Raw genomic sequence first — 22,206 nt, 5'->3', positions numbered from 1 at the left:
CATCCATTGATTTTGTCATTTCATTTCGATTTTCTAAGCTTTTTTGTATAGATAAAAGCAATTGACTTTCTGAATCCTTATTTTGTGTTTTTGTCTTTTTGGATTGCCTTGATTGTGTTATTGTATTTTCATATGCGTGTTCTTCACCAGAATCATTCATGTTATCATTATCTTCATTATCTGTGTTGGATTCAGCATCAGCATACTGTTCAGCATCATTGTCATTGAAATTTGATATAGTTTGTTTATTTCCAACACACGTCGAAAGAAAAGACAACTGGTTGTAATAAACATACGTTTTCCACGATTTACTGCCTGATCCAGATTTCATTGTCTTTCTTTTAGACTGTTCGCGGGCATATGAATTTCTAAGGCTTTTCCATTTTCGTTGAAGATTTTGAACTGTAATAAAATATAATATTCAAATAATATATAATAATATATTAATATATCAAGATAAGGATGGATTGATATGTTTTTATTAAGATATCCGTTATTCAAATTATTTCATATAATAATAAATTTTTTTAGGTACCTTGCTACGGGATGCACTTTAACAGAATTGCATTACAGTTTTAGAATTGGTGTTTCAACTTTGAGTTCTATTATTCGAGAAATGTGTAAAGCTATATGGACAAACTTAAGGATAACTTATATGCCAGAACCAAAACAAGAAGATTGGTTGAAAATTGCAGATACTTTTTTGAACGTGACAAATTTCCCTAACTGTATCGGGGCAATCGACGGGAAGCATATTCGCATTGTAAAGCCAGCACATAGCGGATCCTTGTACTATAACTACAAACATTTTTTTTCAACCGTTTTGTTAGCTGTGTGTGATGCAAATTATTGCTTTACAGCAGTGGATATATAGGAGATTACGGTAAAAACAGTGACTCGTCGATCTTCAAAAATTCTACATTTTATCGGAAACTTTTCAAAAAAGAACTCAATATTCCAGAAAATACTCTACTACCACAGAGCAATGGATCAAAATTTCCGTTTGTTATTGTAGGAGACGAAGCTTTTGGTTTATCTCCAGTGCCGTCTTAAGGCATGGGCCCGTAGGGCCCGGGCCCGGGGCCCCAAATTCACATAGATTACATTATTTACGAATATCATAATTTTACATTTTTTTGAATGTTTTTAATATAAATCTCGAACGAAAAAATATTTAAATTAGCTTTGTATCAAAATAATACAATTTGATTAATTTCTAAATTTTATTGTTATTTCTGGTCCACATTACACGTACATTATTTTTACGTGCGCTATGTTATCGCCGTTATCGGTTATTTCGATTTGTTTTACGTAGAAGCACATAGAAGTATTGCTAGTGCTATTTATAAAATAATATGAAATATCTTATCTTATAAGCTGTAGCGTCGACGCCGTTGTCAATCGTCATTGTTGACTGTACAGCTGCAGTTCATAGAACATTACACACACATATAATCGGATAATCCACATAAATATCTACATTTTGGCTCGTGTGCGTTTAATTTTTAATTCAAAAAAAATTTGTCTTACGTAAGTAAACTTTACACTAACCTTAATATTTATTATTTTCTTTGTTATTATAATTATAAATTAATAAATTACACACTCAACTAAATAGAAAGTAACAATTTAAGAACGGTTCTTAATTATGCGTTTATGACGAAGAAAATAATCAATGTGTAACTGTGTAAGAATGATTGTCGAAATGGAGGTGCTGAACCTCAATAATTAAATCTGTTTGTGTGAAAAATATTAGGTTTTTAACGATTGTTTTTCTTTCTATTATTTCTACATCACCAGTGATTGACAATTTGCCGACCGTGAATCGTATTCAGTTCCTGTGTACCTATTATTTTATCTATGATATATTCGATACGCTCAAGACGAGAGTTTATTTTAAATTATTATTTAATTTATTAAAAATGTTGCGAATTTGATACAAACTGTTTCCTCAGTATTATTATAAAATAGGTATTTAATTTGTCATATGACGTAGTCATGTAGCATGTAGGTCTAGACGGTCTAGTAGTTACTGTTTAAAATTGATAGAGCAGAATCGAATATTTGTAGAAGACGACTGTATTTTTTCCAGATGTTCTAACTATCGACAAAAATATTGTCATTTCAAAATGTCAAAGCGTTCATATCCTAGTGGTGCTTCAAATAGGCAGAGAGCAATCGTAAAAGAAATCAACGAAAAAAAAATCATAAATTCTTTACCTAAGCTTACAGATTTTTTTTCTTCTGTTCCTCCCAAAGAATAAACTAATTTAGTTTTACCAATATCCCAAGAAACGATAATAATTAACCAACAATCACAAGTATCTCAAAATCCTACTTTAAGCCCTAATAAATATTTCGTTGATTCTCCAGAAACAGTTGAGGACAATTCATTAGTATCAAATGATCCCGGAAATTGGAATACATTAACTGAGGAAAAACGAAATATGTATATTAAAAAAGGTTCCAAATTTTTTCAAAATAAAGATAGTGACTTTTTAAATTCCACACGAAATTATACAGAATCAAATGGTAAAATTAAAGTGAGACACTTAACCAAGTCAATATTCACTCGTCAACTAAAAAATGGTGAAAATGTCGATAGATCGTGGCTTTTATATTCTCCCTCGAAAAAAGCTTTGTTTTGTTTTGTATGTCGTCTCTTTTCTTCTACAAAAACTGGATTTAGTTGTGAACAAGGATTTAATGACTGGAAACATGTTCATACGGTTGTCTTGGAGCATGAAAATAGCTTAATGCACAGAGAATCTGTCATGACTTTTTCTGTTAGGACCAAAAATAATGGTCGCATAGATCAAGAAATATCTTATCAAATAAACTTAGAAGTAAATTATTGGAAAGAAGTATTAAAGAGAATTGTTGCTGTAATAAAATTTTTGTCGTCACGAGGAATTGCGTTTCGCGGAGAAAATCAAATAATTGGATCTCAACACAATGGGAACTATTTGGGCTGTTTAGAGTTAATAAGCCAATTTGATCCATTTCTTTTAGAACATTTAAATAAATATGGAAATCAAGGCAAAGGAAATCCTTCATATTTGTCAGCTAATATTTGTAATGAATTTATTAACATAATGGGGAGACAAGTGCTAAATGCAATTCTTTCGGAATTAAAAGTGGCTAAATATTATTCAATTAGTGTTGATTCCACTCCTGATCTTTCTCATATTGATCAAATGACATTCATTATTCGGTATGTTAATGATGATACTCCAGTTGAATGTTTTTTGGAATTTATTCCTATTGATGAACATGGATCTGAGTATTTATTTAAAGTTATTTTATCTTTTCTTGAAAAAAATCAGATTAGTTTGAATAACTGTCGTGGCCAGTCGTATGACAATGCTGCAAATATGTCAGGACAATATGTCAGCTCATTCTTTGAACTTGGTAGGGGTTCGTGCAGCAGAATGTGTTATGGAAGCAGTAAGTTATTTTCAATTTGTACAAAAATTGTATAATTTTTTTTCGAGTTCTACCTATCGTTGGAGTATCATGAAAAAGTGCCTAGGCTCACATCATGTTTTAAAGTCACTATCAGAAACTAGATGGTCTGCTCGAGCTGATGCTGTTACTTCTTTGTGTAATGGTTACAAGGAAATTTTAGATGCTCTAAAAACAATTGAAATAGATGATAAGACTTCACCAAATGTTAAAAACGAAACCCATGGCTTAATTAAGAAAATGAAAAAGTTGGAAAATATTGTTCTTACTGAAATTTGGAGTAAAATCTTATCAAGAATAAATGAAACAAACAAAAATTTACAAAAAGAAAACCTTACTATTGACGTCGGTTCAAAATTATTTGATTCTCTTGCTGGTTTTCTAAGTGAGATTAGAGATAACTTTTATAGTTATGAAAGTTCCGCTAGAGAAAAATTTCCAGATTCTGACTATAAAGATTTATACCAACGAACTAAGAAGAGGAGTATTCATTTAACATTACCCGGTGAACTGACAAACAAAAGTACATCGTTTTCAGGTAGTGAAAAATTCAAAATAGAAACTTACTTCCCAATAATAGATACATTAATAACTCAGTTAAAAATTCGTGGTAAATCATACAATTCAATAAATAAACTGTTTGGATTTTTCTCTAATTTAAAAAATTTAGAGACAAAAGAAGTACAAGTCCATTGTAAAACATTTGCGGAATTTTATCACGTAGATATTAATGAAAATGAATTAATTTTAGAATGTATACACTTAAAAGCGTATCTATCGGAACTTGATATTTCTGAATTCAGTATTTCTAGTACATACAAATGTTTAAAATCAAATAGACTAGAAGAAACATTTCCAAACATAATAATATCTTTCCGAATTTTTTTATCAATGATGATTACCAACTGCAGTGGGGAACGTTCATTTTCTAAGTTAAATTTAATTAAAGAAGAGCTTAGAAGTANAGAAGTACAATGAGCCAGAAACGGTTAAACTCCCTATCTTTAATGAGTATTGAACATGAACTACTATCAAGTTTAGATTATGAAAATGTTATTGAAGACTTTGCGAATGAAAAAGCTAGGAAGAAACCATTAAAGAGTATTTAATAATTGACAAATTTATATCATGTTTTTTTTAAAATTATATTAGTTTTTGTTTAATGAATTACATTTATTTTTTAACTATAAAACATATTGATGTATGAATAATTAATATCTTGACGTTATAATTAATAGGAAAGTATTTTTTGACCGTTTATTTTGAAAGTAAAATAAAGAATAAAGTAACAGAGATTTATACAAAAATTCACTTTTTACTAATAAAGTGTAATATTTAATAAATAATATGCATTATGTGTTAAAAAATTTATATACCCTAATTTAGTAGGTAATAGGTATTGTAAGGCCCCCGAAATATGTTGGGCCCGGGGCCCCGTAAAACCTTAAGACGGCCCTGTTTATCTCAAAATGTAATGAGACCTTACGGAGGAAGACATTTATCTACGAAAAAAAAGTATTTAATTATAGACTGTCAAGGGCACGACGTTTTATCGAATGTACTTTTGGGATTCTCTCAAATAAGTGGAGAATCTTCCATAGACCGTTAAACGTGTCTGAAGAATTCGCATACGACATTATTAAAGCATGTGTAATTTTACACAATTTCGTTCGTATTCGGGATGGAAATACGTTGGAATTTGAAGACACATTATTTTACGAAGGACTTTTAGATGAAGACAGATCGCCAGATAATACATCGGGAAAAGCAGCTACGAATATACGAGATGATTTCGCTGACTATTTCATGGGCGCAGGAGAAGTTCCTTGGCAATACGAAAGTATCAAGAAATAATTAAAATAAGTAAAATAGTATTTTGTGTAATAATTTATTATTAAATACCATTGTATTTGTAAATTATAATACAAAATATAGTAGTCATAGCACCTTTAATTAAATTTAAATGACAGTGTTTAATGTGAAATAGTAATTACTCCATATCATGTTTGTGGTTTATTTTTTACTTATTATTATATACATATATTATATCTGATGTAGGTAACTTAAAATAAATTGGATACCTAAATATACTTATAATTATATTTGAGTCAGTATTTATTACCAGGTTATATACCGTATACAAATTAAATCCCTGATAAACAGTACAAAAATAATAAATAGGAATAAAATATCGATTTATAATTTAAACTAAAAATAAGGTAATATAAATTATAAATAGACAATTGTAGTACTATATTAAGCTATTGTAAAATATATCTGAAGTAGGAAGTTCTACTGTATTTATATTATGACAGCCGACAGCTATGTTAAAATATATAACTACTTACCATATTTGTCCTTCTCCCTTGCATCCATAGAATCAAACCCTTCCTTAAAAATTCGACAAACATCGTTCCAGTTTTCTTGTTTGATTATCTTATTTGCATAATCTGAGTGTGATGTATCCCATAATGAAGGGCGACGTTCAATTTCGACAATTAATTTATCGGTATCAAAACTGGCGAAACTCATACTTATAATAGAATATAATATAATTTAATTTTGGTTATGATTGTATTAAATAAATCAATTTATACGTACTTCTGAAACTACACTGCACAACTCAGTGGTTATTCGAATACGAGTGTCTCGTCTGAACGTACTAATTTAATTTAATTTGTTATCAGTGGCTCGGACGCAGACACAGTGTCTGGCGGCTAGAGGGGACGGGACACACAACTTCAGTGGCGCGACACACATTCCGTGTCTGTGTCTCGTGTGTACGCATATATTTATAACAATGTTATCTTTGACGCGCGATTCTTTTCAGACACAAGTAGCCGGCCACAAAGTGTCTCGTCTGAAAGCGCTCTAAAAAAGTAGGTATTTAAGCTAATTATTATCGCGGGCCGCAGTTCCGGGAATACGTAATGTCGTCGATATGCGGACGGTGAGCTGTCTGTGCCCGGTGGCACAAGAACGCGATAACGAATTTTACGAATTACACATACTAACATCAATTTACTTCTCACACACTAACACGGATCAAATATAAATGCTATATGGAATGCCTAAATATTACTCCTTAAAATATGTCACGCTCCAGCCACCTTAATTTCATTTTTCGTAAATAATTAAATGAATATATTTATTTTACTCGTAGATAGAAAACGTACCTTTCGTTTCAAGTATTACTTTTTCTTTTTCCAAAATTTTGGCCGGACAATTTTTCATGAAACATCTCCACCGAGTTACATTTGTTTGTGACGTATAACCAAAAACATATTTAAAACCATAAAATATCAACATATTTTTACCTCTTTTGCTTTCAACAAATTCCATTTAAAAAAACATATTAACTGTTGTTAAACTGACGAACAGAACAGATACTGAATCGAAATATAAAAATTTAACATTTATCAGATAATTATTGTGTGTGAATTATAAATAAACTATGATACAGTGTATACTTCCTTCCGTTATCGACGATTATCAACAATTATCGAAGATTATCGCTGTATATATTGTTGTACCCATTTTTACATTACTATTTTATTTTATATATACAACAACATATATATTTTTTAAAAATTAATACTATTGGTTTCCAAACTTTCTTTTGCGGAAATGTCTTTTGGCTGAACGGGAATCGTACCTTTTTCGTTTTTGGCGGAAAAGGGCTATACCTAAATTAGGGAACTGGTTTTTTGGCGGAAACGGGCGATGCCCCCATGACCCCCCTCCTTGCGGATCTCGATAATGGAACCAATAAACATACACTAAGCTCTACTGTTAACCTATCACCTCATACAGCTGACCTTAATGAAAATATCGCGATATCAGACAGCTTTATTGGCAATTCAATCGTAAATGACAATCTTACCACGATGAATTTAACAAGCCTTCAAAGCACCTCGGAAGAAATATCTCTGACCGGTGGCATCAAAAGACCAGCTCCGCCTACATTTTCGTCAACCTCATCTCCCCCCCAATCACCCACATTACTTAATTCACCAATAACAAAAAAAAGTAACCGGATACCTAGACAGTAAAAAAACAGAAGAAAATATTACAATGTCGATTCTAAAGAAAAAACTTAAATCGTCAGCCGAACATTTCATAGATTGATGAACATCTCAGTCCGTGCAAATCAGTATTTAATGTAACTAAGGAGATACCTATTAACTACGACCAATTTCAATTACTTTTAGAAAATTGCATAAACAGTAATAATCCTCGTGAAGAATGCGTACCTTTCAATATCAGCCCTACTAATATGCTCATAATAATCGATTTAATTAGACCAAAAATAACTTCTCTCAGCGGTAAAAACAGATTAACAAGAATACACAAGGTTTTTTCAACGCATTATCCAATAAGGAAATATCTAATTACGAAAATCACGGCATTAGAAATCCATTCAATTAACTTAATTGCCCTATTATTCAGACAACCCAACAACTCTACCTACTTCGATGATGTCTCATAACTATAAAATTCTACAACGGAACATTAATGGCTATCATAGTAAATTACACGAACTTCAAATCCTAATCCAATCAATTACACCTGCAGTCATTTGTTGACAAGAAACAAATTTTAAAAACGATTATGTCGCCACCTTAACTAATTACAATAGGTATTGTTGGATACACAATCAGAATTTAAATTCGGCGCGCTGCATGCGATCTGAATTTGTGGCAATGTTGTCACCATGCTCAAACCGAACTTTGTCCTATGAGGAGGGGACGAGTACTGTCGCAGTCTAGCCGTTGGTCGCCGATACCCGCCACCGCCGTTTTTGTCATTTTTCAGCCGTCTAGGCAAATTATTGTTCCTGTTTTTCGTTCTCACGACCCGGTGCGTTGCCGCCGTTTTTTTTTGTATACGCCATTTTTGTTTTATTTTCAGCTTCCGAGCTCCGGCGTTTTCTTTTCCGTACTCGACGTATTGTTTCGACCGTCCGTGTCGCAATCCGACAGCGTTTTAGCGACCTTTGTCGTTCGTCCGTTGAATCTGTGCGACTTGAGCCCTGCTCGTCCACATACCACGTGTTCCACCCGTCTGCGGTCACGTTTTAGCGACCTTTGTCGCTCGTCCGAGGAATCTGTGTGACTTGAGCCCTGCTCGTCCACATTCCACGTGTTCCGCCCGTCCGTTTCTAACGCAGTGCGAACCGTGTCATAACCGTCTTTGTTTTCGTGCGCTGTGCACCCGGTTGCATCGCTTCGACCGCCAGTAACGCGAGCCATAAAATAGACTTGTTGGCTTTGTCGCCCGTCCGTATCGTACGCTGTGCGACCCCGCTCTCGAACCCGCAGTCGTGGTGTTTCTATTCGAGGTGCAAAACCGCTCTTCATTTCCGACGTTCCGTCAAGCTACGAAGTCTCGACACGCGGGCCAGTTTCGTCAAGTCGACGTGGGACACACCGTCGTGCTATCTTGATTCCTTGTCCATCTTCTGCCGGTCGCCGTCAGGCCGTGTCGACTCGTACTTGTAGTTCTAGTGCCCGTGTTGGTGTAACTCAAAAGAGATGCAATGGCTGCGCTAGTATCGAATTCTGTTATCTACCTATGTTGTATTTCTATACTTTTATGATAAATGATAAATGATAATTGATAAATTATAGAATTGGGCATTGGCTGTCGCCTGTACTCTCGTTTTTTTTTTGGGGTTTTGACTCCACGAAGTTTATTGAATTATTTATTAAACTAAGCAGACCATAATTTATAAATATTATTTTATTAATAAATAATAATGCCTTCTTATAAATGCTGTGTGTTTGGCTGTAATAGCGAGAGTACGGTTCGAAAACATGTTTTTCCAATCGATGACGGTGAGTTTGCGACGTGGGTTCAGCTGTCTGGGAATGACAAGTTAAAGTGTCTTACAAAGGAATATATTAGGAAAACATTCCTAGTTTGCTGTAGACACTTTGACAGTAAATGCTACAGTTTTGGTACTACACGACTGAAAAAAGGCTCATTGCCTTGTTTGAAATTGCCAAGTATTTATACTACCATTTTAAATTGTGGTTAATATATGTGCCGAGATTGTATCTGATGTTCGTGCTTGTGATTTAATCTACAAAATTATTTGTAGTATATAACAAAGTTTAGTTTAAATGTTCCATGTGTCGTAGGTAATAAAGGTACCTACCACTAACTTCTAGTAAAGGTAATTATAAATTTATTTAATGTTGCTTTTTTATCCGCTTTTAGCAATTAGTAAGTAATGAATTCAATGTTTTTGTGCTATAAAAAAAATGTTATGGAAGTTATATAATATCATGTTATAAGTCTACTTAACAGTTTGTAGATAGATTTTTAACTCAGTGTTTTATGTAATTGTTAATTTTTAAAAAATGTGTACCTATATATAATAATGTTTTAATATCATTCAAATTGAATTTGTGTGTGTGTGACTTGAATACAGTTCTAATAGTTTAATAATAATTATTCACTAAAATGTTCATAATATTTAATAAGCAGCAATTAATATAACGATTAATTCATATATTTTTATAAACCTATTTGAACAATTTTTTATAGCAACACCAAAAAATCATTCATCTACTAGTCAAATCATCAACTGTGGCAACTTATCACTCAATGATTCAATTGAATATGTAGATGTTACCTGCCTGTCACCTTCGGCTTCACCTTTATCCAGCTTAAATCAAGGTGTGTAAAAATTGATAGTGTGCAAACTAAACTGTCACAAGTTATTAAACAATTAATTATTTTTAGAAACACCATTGAATCAATTGTCATTTGCCAACCCTGTCAACCTATCGTTTAATGACTCAAATGAATATTTAAATACAACCTGTTCTTCACCTTTGGCTTTACCCTTATCCGATGTAAATCATGGTATGTATAAATCAATAGTGTGCAAACTAAACTGTCACAAGTTATTAAACAATTAATTATTTTTAGAAACACCATTGAATCAATTGTCATTTTCCAACCCTGTCAACCTATCGTTTAATGACTCAAATGAAAAAATGAAAAAAATGAGAGTTTTGAACTTCGAACCTTAAATAAGCTCCACGATGGTCACATTAATATAGAAAAGACCAAGATAAAAGTTTCTTTTGCGGCTCAAGTTCTTAGCCATACAGTTGCATCAACAATGAAGTTATTGTCAGATAATGGTATGTATACATAGTAGTATTTGAATAATTAAATTAACTATATTATATAATGTTTTACATATTTTTAGCCCCAAAAGAAAGTGGATTTTCAAATGCTATTGGCACTGCTATGTTTTGTTTATTTATGGACAAAACATTTGACTCTGTTAATTCAAGGACAATTAATCCAGAATCAGGAAAACTGTTACGAAGTGCAGTTAAAGAAAACTCTCCTCATCATCATCATTGGAATTCTGCAATAAATACTTTTCAGTCTATGAAATTTGTCAATAAATCAAATGGGAAAAAGACAGTTCCTCCATGTGTAAAAAATTGGATCACCACACTTAAATCTTTTAAATACTTGTGGTCCAAGTTACAGAGTAATAATTTTAAATTTTTTTTAACAAGGCATGTAAATCAAGACCCCCTTGAGTGTTTATTTGGAAGTGTGCGGAGTCATGGTATACGAAACACAAAACCAGATTGTTATCAATTCCATTGTTCACTTAAAACTTTACTAATTAACAACTTCACATCAATTAAGTCAGCAGGCAATTGTGAGCATGATGAAAGTGGTGGGGCTTTAGATAACTTAAAGCAGTTTGTTGAAAGTGGCCTGAATTTACCCAAGTTGCCTAAATCTGCCCATGAAAACGAATTTAATTTTCCTATTTATAACTCAATAGAAACAGTATATGACATTCATGTGTCACCCATTTCTGAAATGACCATAGGGTATGTTGGTGGTTATTTGGCACGAAGTGTACTAAAAGAATTCAAATTTTGTAAATTATGTAAATTTGAATTAACAAGCATTGATAAAAATAATCCTTTAATCCGAATAAGAGACTTTACTCAAAAGTCTCTAATGCATCCCAGTAAAAAATTCCAACAACTAATTGAACAGATGCTTTTTATGACCAATTACATTTAGCCAAAATTAAATCAGTATCATATAGGACAACAATTAATATTAATGTTTGAAAGTATTGATTTTCCTTTACACTGTCCAAAACATAATTTAAAAATTTTTATATATCAAAAAATAAAAAACTTATTTATTTTTACTTACGTGAAAAATATAAATCGTATTTTAAAAGGCATAGACAGACAAACTTATGATAACCGTGATACTTTAAAGCGAGCTGCTCATGTATATTTTTTAAAACATAATAGAAAAAGATAGGTATATTTATTGTGATCTTATGAGGACTTCACACCTTATTTGTCCAGTTTTGTACAAAATAATAAAATATAATATTAGTATTATATATTTTGAATAGCTTTGTATATTTTATGTAAAAATTGTCTTATTTTATAACAATTTTGTTTATTTATAAAAAATAAATATGTTTAAATATTTATCCATTTATTTTGTTCTGAACGAATTACGACATTAATTAACCGAAGTCTAAACTTCCGAAGTTCCGAGATCATTTGTTTCAAACTTTCAAATGTATCAATTAAGTAATATTTATATATCGATAACAGTAATCGATTGAATGCGATAATCGATTAAACGCGATAATCGATTAAACGCGATAATCGATTAATCGATATTATTATCGATGATTGTTAAAGAGAATCACTCGCTGCGCTAGTGTGGCACTAACTTTATGGTATCAGAAATACGATAAAGTCGGCGTTCTATTTTATCTATTTTCTATGGTCGCCGTCGTTTGGGACAACCGCTCCATAGGAGCGTCTAAACACAGAACTGAACCGTGACCGTTTTGCGCATGCGCTAGTGACATTTCATAAATTGAAATCTCTTATCTGTTATCAGGTTATTACAACCATCTTATCTTATATCTATGATTACAACTTTTAAAAATCGTTTAATTATGTTCAAATATGAAATAATATTGCAATTTTGAATTTACTTGTATTAAATATACCATAATGTTGGTCTATTTGCATACATTTGTTTGAAATATAGTCTAAAGTCTTTAGTTTCAGGATCATTCATCAGTTCAATAATAAATAAGCATTTTTAATGATTTATAAACTGTTGATTATTTTTCATTACACTGCCTGTGAACAAGACTGATAGACTTATATTATGATGTATAATATTGTTAAATTTGTATCAGGTAATAATATGTTATAAACTTATATTATTATATATTTTTAATTATTAAGTTTTTATGTTTTATAGGAAAAAATTGAAACTAAATGTAATGAACCCAAACTAACAATTCTTTATAAAGATGGAAGATTATAATAGAAATAGTGATAGAATATAGTGTTAATATAATGTCCCTAAAAAGTATAAAATGGTTTTAATTATAATGTAATACATAAAAAATAATTGAGTAATAATAATAATAATCAGTCTTTAGACTTCATCAACTAAAATGTATAAACGAGATATAGAGTAAATGTATAGTGTTGATATAATGTCCCTAAAAAGTATAAAACGGTTTTAATTGTAATATAATACATAAAAAATAATTGAGTAATAGTAATAATAATAATAATAATCAGTCTTTAGACTTCATCAATTAAAATGTATAAATTAGTGTTCTTTAAAATATGAATGTTCCACATCATTTTCCTGCAATATTTTTAATTTTTTGTTTAAAAAGGTGTCACGTAGATCATTACTTTCAAGTTCAGAAGGTTTAAACAAATCGTTTTCCGGTTTTTTTCGCTTTGATTTTGTAGAAAAAAAGTTATTTTGATGAATTATTTTTTTATTAGGTGGATCGTTGTTTATTTTAATGAACTCTTTACTTGGTGCAGATTGTTTTGATGTTGCTTCAATAAATGCATTGAGAGCATCTATCTTTTTAATAGCTTCTTTAAGGTGATCAGAATCTTCAATTAAATGGATTTTATTTACTGTACTCATAGCTTTTTTTTTAAATATTTCATACAAGTTTTCATTTTCATTTGTGTTCTTTAAAGTTTTCATGTGTATATCTATTTCTTGTGTATCTATTGTATGTTTATTTTTCTCATTTAATTCCGATTTTCCCACGTTTGTTGTATAATTTTCCTGACTTAATGCAATAGTATGAATATGCTTACAAATAATTGATTTTATGGAGTAATCTAAACAAGTGCATTCAAATGTATGAATGCATATTTTACATGTACTACAAACTATTACACAACATATTTCCTCGTTAATTTGTTTAACAACATAAGATTTACTTGGTGTATGTTCACTATCTACATTCCAGGTATTTGCATCGTTCTTGGTAATTTTTAAATTAAGTGAAATACTGGTTACATGTCTTTTTTTAATTTCCTGTATTCTTGTTGTTGATTTACCCTTTGTCAATTTGATCATTCTTTCTACTTTTTTATCACGTGTGAATCGTCTTATTGTCATTATACTTTTATCCAATCTTCCAATTTTACATCCATTTAAGTAATGATACTTAATAGTTTTATGCATTGATTCCAGATGCATATTGCAATTTACTCCCAGTCCTTTTCTGTAACAATATGCCCATAATGTTGCTCTATTTGCATACATTCGTTCAAAATATACTCCAAAATCTTTGGTTTCAGGATCATTCATCATTTCAATAATAAATTTGGTTAAAATTTTTTTGAATTCAGTGTCACTAGATATTGTTTGAAGCATTTTCAATGATTTATAAACCGTTGATTGTTTTTCCTTACGCTGAGGTCCAATAATTTTATTTAAATTTTGTCTCCAGGCTTTATCGACATGCCATGAACAAAAAATGCGATGTGGAACTGGACCCATTACAGTTTCCCATGCCGAATAAAAAGTTTCAACGATATCAGTCATAAACGTTTGGGGTTTTATTATACCTGTGACATCATGAATAACTGTGAACATAACAGTATATATTTTTGTATCTTTCAAATTAGTATACATAAAACAACATGGAAACCCTGAACCAAAGTCATCTATAACCATTAAGGTAACTAATTCAAAATCGTATCCATTAAGTCCGTGGGTCCCGTCAAGACATACTACTTTTCCTTGTCCAAATTTTTGTAGCAAGTGCATTTGACCAGGGTCCATTATAATTAAACAAAAATCATTTACTTCTAATTTTCCAGTTATATCAAGAACTCCTGAAATTCAAAATTAGTCCTTTAATGCATTAATTACATTTATATTACCAAAATATATGTTGGTAATTTGAATTTTTCTTAATTTCTGAATTTATACTTATTAAGTAAAAATTAAATTACACATTAAATATTTTTTAGTACATTTAATAAATAAATAAACATTATATTATGTCATGGTGTTACCTGATACACTAGAAAAGTGCATTATTTCTTCTTTTATACACATTCCATGTTGTGTATTTAGATGTTCAATAAGCAATTTTTTTTTTGAAAATGTTTTGTCCATACAAGATATACATTTAGTTAACACTTTTTTTTTTGTTTCACTACTTGCATTGTGTTTATTTAAAAGATGTCTGGTCAATGAAGACTTGGTCGAAAATTCTTCTTTGCATATATCACAATTAATCGCCATTTTGAACATAAAGTTAAAATAAAATAGGAAACTCTATTTTTTGTTTAATACTATACTGTATACTTGATCAAAGTTGCCTGTCATTATGGTATGATTGTAACTCTCATGTAATTATATATAGCTATTTATAAAACTTTTATTAGGAAAATTTTAGTACTGTAAATAAAAGATAAATACAAGATCCAATAAAAATATTGTATGTAATAATATGTTTAGGATTACCATGATGTTATAAGAATTGAAAATGAGCTAATATTATTTTACAAAATTAATTTCCACAATTGTATATTTGTATTAATATTATTCATATTTTTTTATGTAGGTAAACAGTGATAATATGTCTTATGAAAAATAATAAAAAATTCTTAATTTTTATTCATAATTTAAATATATTTTTTTTATTCTTTGATTATCTAGAAAGGAAATAATAGGTCAAGAAAATACAAAATATAAATCTAATATAAAATAATTAAATATGCGCTTTATTAACTTAAAACATTTTACTAACATGTAATATTTAATTTATTCTAATAACAAAAACAATTTTGTATTTGAAAATTCATTATTTATGTAATTATAAAATTAATAATTCATAAATATAGATTGACAATCTTTCGGATCCATAGCTCCAAGAGCAGACAGCGTCCAATCATCTATTGTATGATGTAACATACAACATTTTGTCTTGAATATTATTGTTGACATTGACATTGAGTTTGGCTGCCATCTTACACTATTCTGCGTATAACTGCTATTACATTATAATTAAAACCATTATTAATTAATTTAGAAAATAATATGACTATTTACTATTTACTATTTACTTTTCTGTTTCTTTAAAGCATACAATCTTCCATCTTTATAAAGAATTGTTAGTTTGGGTTCATTACATTTAGTTTCAATTTTTTCCTATAAAACATAAAAACTTAATAATTAAAAATANGGCAAACGTTAAATTGACAAATTAGAATTTTTTATTTTATTTTATTATATTCGTAAATTCGTTATTACAAATTTGCAGATTTTAATTTAACACACTATCAGTTATCACAGTATCACACAACCAAAAATAATAGATAACAATAGTCTTACTTTTGAATATCGTGATATAAATTATAAGCAAACCGCGGTTTAAGTGTATCTTAAACCGTGAAGCAAACAGTTTTATCAAAATATATTGTCATAATTCACAACCATAAATAATATCAAATAAAATATAATATTATTATAATTATTATCAATCAGAATATGATCTAAGAAGTAAGAACACAACAATACAAGTCGAATTTTATTATGTTTACACAACCGTCAACCGTTAATCATTACTTGATAATCAATATCATAATCATAAATAAGTACCTATGTCGCAAATCGGTAGCGCAGTGTTGCCACTGGCAACTTGCCAGTATGATATCCAAGGGGTGGCCATGAACATTAGATAATGCAGCGACAACGGTGTTCCTTCAGTGCGACCACTTTTACGAATAAAAACTACTGTGTCCATGTCACATTAAAATAAATACACACATAATAATATTGTGTACACTCACATTGTAATATTGTATACTTTAATATATTTCAATTTATTAAAATAATTAGTGAAACACGAATACTTAATATAAATTATAGTTTAACAACTATTTTATTTTTGTTTTAGCTGTAATTATATTTTTAAAATTAAGTAGGTACATAGGTAGTACAGAGTAATAATAATCATATAATAGTAGGTATAACATAAAATAAAAATAAAAAATGAATATAATAAAATGTAGGAATATAGAAGGTATAGCATCCTCTTAATGTAAATATTTATAAAATTATTAATTATTGTCCTTTGAATAATACAAGTTTATTATACCAATTTCTTAGGGATTCTGTCTCAGATATTTTTTTAGATAAATAGTTAATTTGCAAATTAAAATATGAATTAATTATTGATTTCATTAATAATATAACATGGTTAGTTTCAGGTTCAAAATCAAAATTATGAGGTTTAATAGACTCAAATATTTTTGAATTAAACACAAAGAAATTTAAAGTTTTATTTACAACTAACAATTTACTACTAATTTTATCATATGTGAAGGATCAGGTAAAATTACAATAGGTTGTATGTTATTAATTGTAAAATTAGTTTTAAAATTATTAGGATCATATGAGCAGCCAAGATTTTTTGTCATACCAATATTGGAAGAACATCCATCAAAAGTAACACTTACAACAACAACACCAGTTTTATAAACTAAGTCTAAGCATTGAGAAAGTAGATTAGATTTTTGTGTACTATTAAGATGTTTACAAAGAAAATATCCAACAGGTAGTTTCCATCTTTTGTTTATAGCTACAAGCATAAAAACAAGGCATTCATTTGCTATATCTAATTGATCACTATCTACATCAATACCAAAATTCACATATCCGTGATAATTACTACCATCCCATTCAATATGTTGGCGGATTGCCATTTCATCTTATACTAAAGCACAATATATTGTATGGTCAGCGTTTTTACATTTTAAAGTTAAAGTGTCAAGTGATTCTTTAGTAAAGCCGGGACTAGCTTCAGTGTTTGTATACCATTTGCTTAATGTCCTTGGGTGGGGTAAAATTGTATCAAATTCTTTGCGCACAAAATCATAAGCTTTACAAGAATGAAAATGAAGCGAAAGAGCAAAGCGTCTTAAATCTGCTGAATATTTGCGTGGAAGCTTTTTACCCAAATTTTTTTTATACAATTTACTAATTAAATAATTGTTTTTACCAAAACATTCAGAAAGAAGGTTAGCATTATCCTGATGTAAAAGATTATTGTCTTTTAAAACCGCAATTACATTCTTCAGCGAGGAAATTGACTTTTGTTGGCGTTGAACTTTTTGATTTAAATATTTGATTCTTTTATTTTTTAAATTGAGTTTATGAGCATAATTATTAATTTTTCGTTTTAAAATTAATCGTCCTGGTGAATCATTAATATCAGTCTGACATATATTATCTTTCTGATTATTCATTCTTGGTTTCTAGAAAAACAAGAACAGGAATCAAAAACAATTTTTATAATTTTTTCCCCATATATCTATGCAGGTATACACACCATTTTATCTGGTTTTTTCACTGCAAAAGTATCAACATTATCTTTTGAAGAAATATCACTGTCTACACTGTCTACATTATCAAAATGAATTTGTTCAACTCCTTCTATATTCGATTCTACATCTGTTACCTAAATTATAAACAATAATTATAATATTAGGAATAATATCAAATATTAATAGAATACAGTAAAATATATATACAGTTAAACATTATTTTAACATAACGTTCCATTGATTGGTTACACTGATCTAATGGCATCAAAATTTCAGGATATGATGTCTTAGCCTGAAATATACTATTATATTATTATTTAACTAAAAACAAAACAAAGACGTTTTTACATACATTCTTAACTCTTTGTATCATTATTGTTGGGATAGCTAGTTTTTTTAAACGAACACTCCGTAAAAAACGATCAAAACAGTCTTCTGTAAAATGAACAGAACACACTACACTCCTAGGTTTGACTTCTGATGAACATTGTTTTGCAAAGTTCAACCAAGCTGCTAATGTAGGATTCTCTTTTGGAAATCTAATACATAAAACAATTTTAAATTTTTTAATTGTTATTTTACATTGTATGTGTATGCTTGGATGTAATAAATAAATAGGTATATAACAATAATTATAATAGATATATTATAATACTTATTGTAATCTAATATCATTAAAATCATTTATCAAACAATGGCATACAAATTTCAATTTATTTAATGTATGTAGTTAACTTACTTATGAAAAGTTATGCCTTCGTTTTTTTCTTTGGCTACTTGCCACCTTCCACAAAAGCAACAACTCGGCATTTTAATTAAATTAATTATTAATTATATATTTATATTAATTATTTTAATTATGAAATAGAAATGATTTCTAATATCAATTATTATCATTGAAATTTGTTGTCATGACAACAGCGCCATCTAACGGTATAGTTTATCGGATGCGGTGTTCGTGTGATAAATATCGCTGCATTATGCTTGTATAGCGTAATATACGTAGTGCCATCTCTATATTATTATTACTCAGAGGGTCGTACACACGGTTATCGTATGTTGTCAAAGTTTATATTATCTCACCGATCGGTTTGTGATCGCGTGTTTACTAACATTAATTTTAAGTCTCATTTTCTGCAGCATTTTGTAATAAATTATCCCGTACCTTTCATACTGCAAATATTGTTATTGTTGATAAGCTTTCAGCCATCACCTTCACTCTTTAATTGTCTTATTCCCGAAACAGATCCTATACAGTCCACTCTCCCTCTCCTACAGGGTTATCGACAGGCCAGCGACGAGTAGGTAAGTGACACACGACCCGACACTTGTAGGCAGCCTTCAGCGCACGCACACGCCTACACGCGTCATCCGGCTTGATGTGCAGCCGACGCACAGGTATCACAAAAATTGCGAACACAGCAATAAGGCTAGCGGAGGTGCCGCTATCTTTGTACATACATCTTACCCATTCGTACTCATACATATTAATTTTAAACTAAAAGTTACAGCCACAAAAATCACATTGAAAAAACATATTACCATCTGTAATTTATATTTGCCTAACAGCCAGGATATCAATAAACAAGATATAATACAGATAATAAACCAACTACCCGCTCCGTTTATTTTGCTCGGGGACATAAATGCCCACAACACTATGTGGGGCTCCGAAAAAACCGACAGCAGAGGTAAATTGTTCGAAAATATATTAGACAACGACGAATTAATTCTATTGAATAATGGGCAGACCACCCATTTCAACCAGTACAATGGCAAAACCTCGGCAATTGACTTATCCATCGCAAGCTCTAATATAGCTACTTATTTAGAATGGGAGGTACTCGATGAAATACACTCTAGTGACCACTGGCCCATAACCATAGACATCAAATTTGACAATAACCTAAATCCAGTTGAAACAAATAACAGATAGAGACTGAAAAATGCCAACTGGCAAAAGTACTCCGAAGCATTTAATAACGAAATAGAAAATATAACCAATTCAATAACCTACAATTCTAATATAAATGATGATGTCGCAACATTTACCAATGCTATAATTCTCTCGGCTCACTCAGCTATAGGTAAAACACAATACACAAGAAAACGTTCTCCAGTTCCGTGGTGGAACGCAGATTGTGACAGTATAATGAAAGAAATAAAAAAAGCTTTTAACAAATTTAAAAAAAATAACAACCTACGCGATCTTATAGGATTCAAAAAAATCCAAGCCAAAGCTCGCAATATGCTTAAGACCAGCAAAACAAATTCTTGGCGTAATTTCACTACATCCATTTCATCTCAAACCAGCTCCAAAGAGTTACGGACAAAGATTAAAAAATTCAAAGGTTCACCATCACAGAAAATAAAAATACTTATTAATGACGGCGTAATAGTTACGGAACCGTTTGAAGTAGCTAATAAACTAGGAGAACAATTCCAATCAAATAGTAGTAATGAACAACTCAATGACGAATTCATCGCAATTAAAAATATATATGAACAAAATAATCCAATAATATACGATCCAAACAAAAATATTAATAACGACTGTATAGCGCTAAATGATATATTTAACTTATCTGAATTTAACAACAGTTTGAATCAAATGAAAAGCAAAAGTTGCGGACCCGATGATATTCCGTTCGTTTTTATTCAAAATTTGCCAATCAAAGCTAAAGAAATTTTACTAAAAATATACAATAAACTATGGGTGCAAGGAAACTTCCCTAACAACTGAAAACAAGCAATAGTCGTGCCTATACCGAAAAATGGGCAAGACCAGCACACCACCGAAGGTTACCGTCCCATATCATTACTTAACACTATGAGTAAAATAATAGAAAAGATGGTTAATCATGGACTCATATGGTATCTTGAAAAACATAAATTACTGTTACCGCATCAACACGGTTTTCGTAAAAATAGATCTACTAACGATATACTAGTAACCTTACAAACTGATATCAGTGACGCATTAATCAACAATCAAAATGTAATACTAGTCAGCCTCGATCTAAAAAAAGCTTACGACACTGTTTGGAGACACAGGGTGTTAAAAATTATGCAACAATACGACATTCACGGAAACATGCTCAAATTTATTAAAAACCATATTTACGATAGAACATTTCAAACAAAAATTAAAAATACTTTATCCGAACCGTTCTCTAACCATAATGGCGTAGTACAAGGATCAACTATTAGTGTAACATTATTCCTTATCTCAATTAATGAAATGGCAACTCAAGTGCCTAAACCCACGGTGATTAAACTTTTCGCTGATGATGCACTTATATATTGTAAAGGAAAAAACACGAATTCTATAAAAAATTAAATTCAACTTACACTTGACAAGTTAAGTAAATGGAGCCTCAAAACTGGTTTCACTTTTTCGCCGAACAAGACAAAATGTATACTATTCACCCGCCAAAAAAAATTTCCAAACCAATAATTCAATTTGAAAAGACAACACTCGACTACTGCGACAATGTTAAAATTCTTGGGTTAACATTCGATAATAAACTCAACTGGTGCCAACACATCTAACAGTTAAGAATACGTACGCTCAAATCAATAAAAATTATAAAAACATTAGCTCACACTGAATGGGGATCCGATGCAGACAGCCTAATTAAAATATATAAATCCTTAATTATATCTAAAATTGATTACGGTTCAATGGTCTACGGCGAGGCTAATCATAGAACTTTACAAATGCTAAATACAATACAGAATTTCGCCATTCGCTTATCTTTAGGTGCATTTAAAAGCAGTCCAGTCCCAAGCATACTGAGTATGGCTGGAGAACCACCTCTTTATTTAAGGAGAAAACAGCTCGAAACCAAGTACATACTAAAAATAGCCAAACACCAAGAGAATCCAGTGTACAACAAAATCTTTAAGAAAAGGTACCAGGCCAAGTCTATTAATGCACCGCATCTAAGAGCAATTTATGAAAGACAACAAGGTTTCATTACTAAAAACGAAACCGAGATTAACAATACAATTCAAAGCACTGTATTAAACGTACCCC

At 30.4% G+C, this 22,206-nt stretch overlaps 4 protein-coding genes and 1 pseudogene across 4 annotated transcripts; 4 read left to right on the top strand and 1 right to left on the bottom strand.

Moving 5' to 3' along the window:
• The first annotated feature begins 540 nt into the window (after nucleotides 1-540).
• LOC111026277 lies at nucleotides 541-1,053 on the top strand (annotated as a pseudogene).
• Nucleotides 1,054-2,129: 1,076 nt separating this feature from the next.
• On the top strand, nucleotides 2,130-3,482 carry LOC111026276. Its single transcript, XM_022304331.1, has 2 exons — nucleotides 2,130-2,154; nucleotides 2,374-3,482. The coding sequence occupies exons 1-2, from the start codon at nucleotides 2,130-2,132 to the stop codon at nucleotides 3,480-3,482; spliced, it is 1,134 nt and encodes a 377-aa protein (XP_022160023.1).
• A 34-nt stretch (nucleotides 3,483-3,516) lies between these two features.
• On the top strand, nucleotides 3,517-4,443 carry LOC111026275. Its single transcript, XM_022304330.1, has one exon. It carries the CDS (start codon nucleotides 3,517-3,519, stop codon nucleotides 4,441-4,443), a length of 927 nt encoding a protein of 308 aa, XP_022160022.1.
• Nucleotides 4,444-9,223: 4,780 nt separating this feature from the next.
• LOC111026274 lies at nucleotides 9,224-11,538 on the top strand. The gene is made up of 5 exons (XM_022304329.1): nucleotides 9,224-9,302; nucleotides 10,018-10,149; nucleotides 10,216-10,338; nucleotides 10,470-10,622; nucleotides 10,691-11,538. Exons 1-5 carry the CDS (start codon nucleotides 9,224-9,226, stop codon nucleotides 11,536-11,538), a joined length of 1,335 nt encoding a protein of 444 aa, XP_022160021.1.
• A 5,714-nt stretch (nucleotides 11,539-17,252) lies between these two features.
• Nucleotides 17,253-18,977, bottom strand: LOC111026273 (THAP domain-containing protein 1 B-like). Its single transcript, XM_022304328.1, has 5 exons — nucleotides 18,907-18,977; nucleotides 18,520-18,706; nucleotides 18,390-18,459; nucleotides 18,173-18,303; nucleotides 17,253-18,098 (listed from the first exon to the last, which is right to left on the bottom strand). The coding sequence occupies exons 1-5, from the start codon at nucleotides 18,975-18,977 to the stop codon at nucleotides 17,553-17,555; spliced, it is 1,005 nt and encodes a 334-aa protein (XP_022160020.1). The 3' UTR covers nucleotides 17,253-17,552.
• Nucleotides 18,978-22,206: the final 3,229 nt, after the last annotated feature.

This window comes from Myzus persicae, unplaced genomic scaffold (genome assembly GCF_001856785.1).
Source record: "Myzus persicae strain clone G006 unplaced genomic scaffold, MPER_G0061.0, whole genome shotgun sequence".
NCBI classification, from domain to species: domain Eukaryota; kingdom Metazoa; phylum Arthropoda; class Insecta; order Hemiptera; family Aphididae; genus Myzus; species Myzus persicae.
This window is presented reverse-complemented; position numbering and strand designations above follow the sequence as displayed.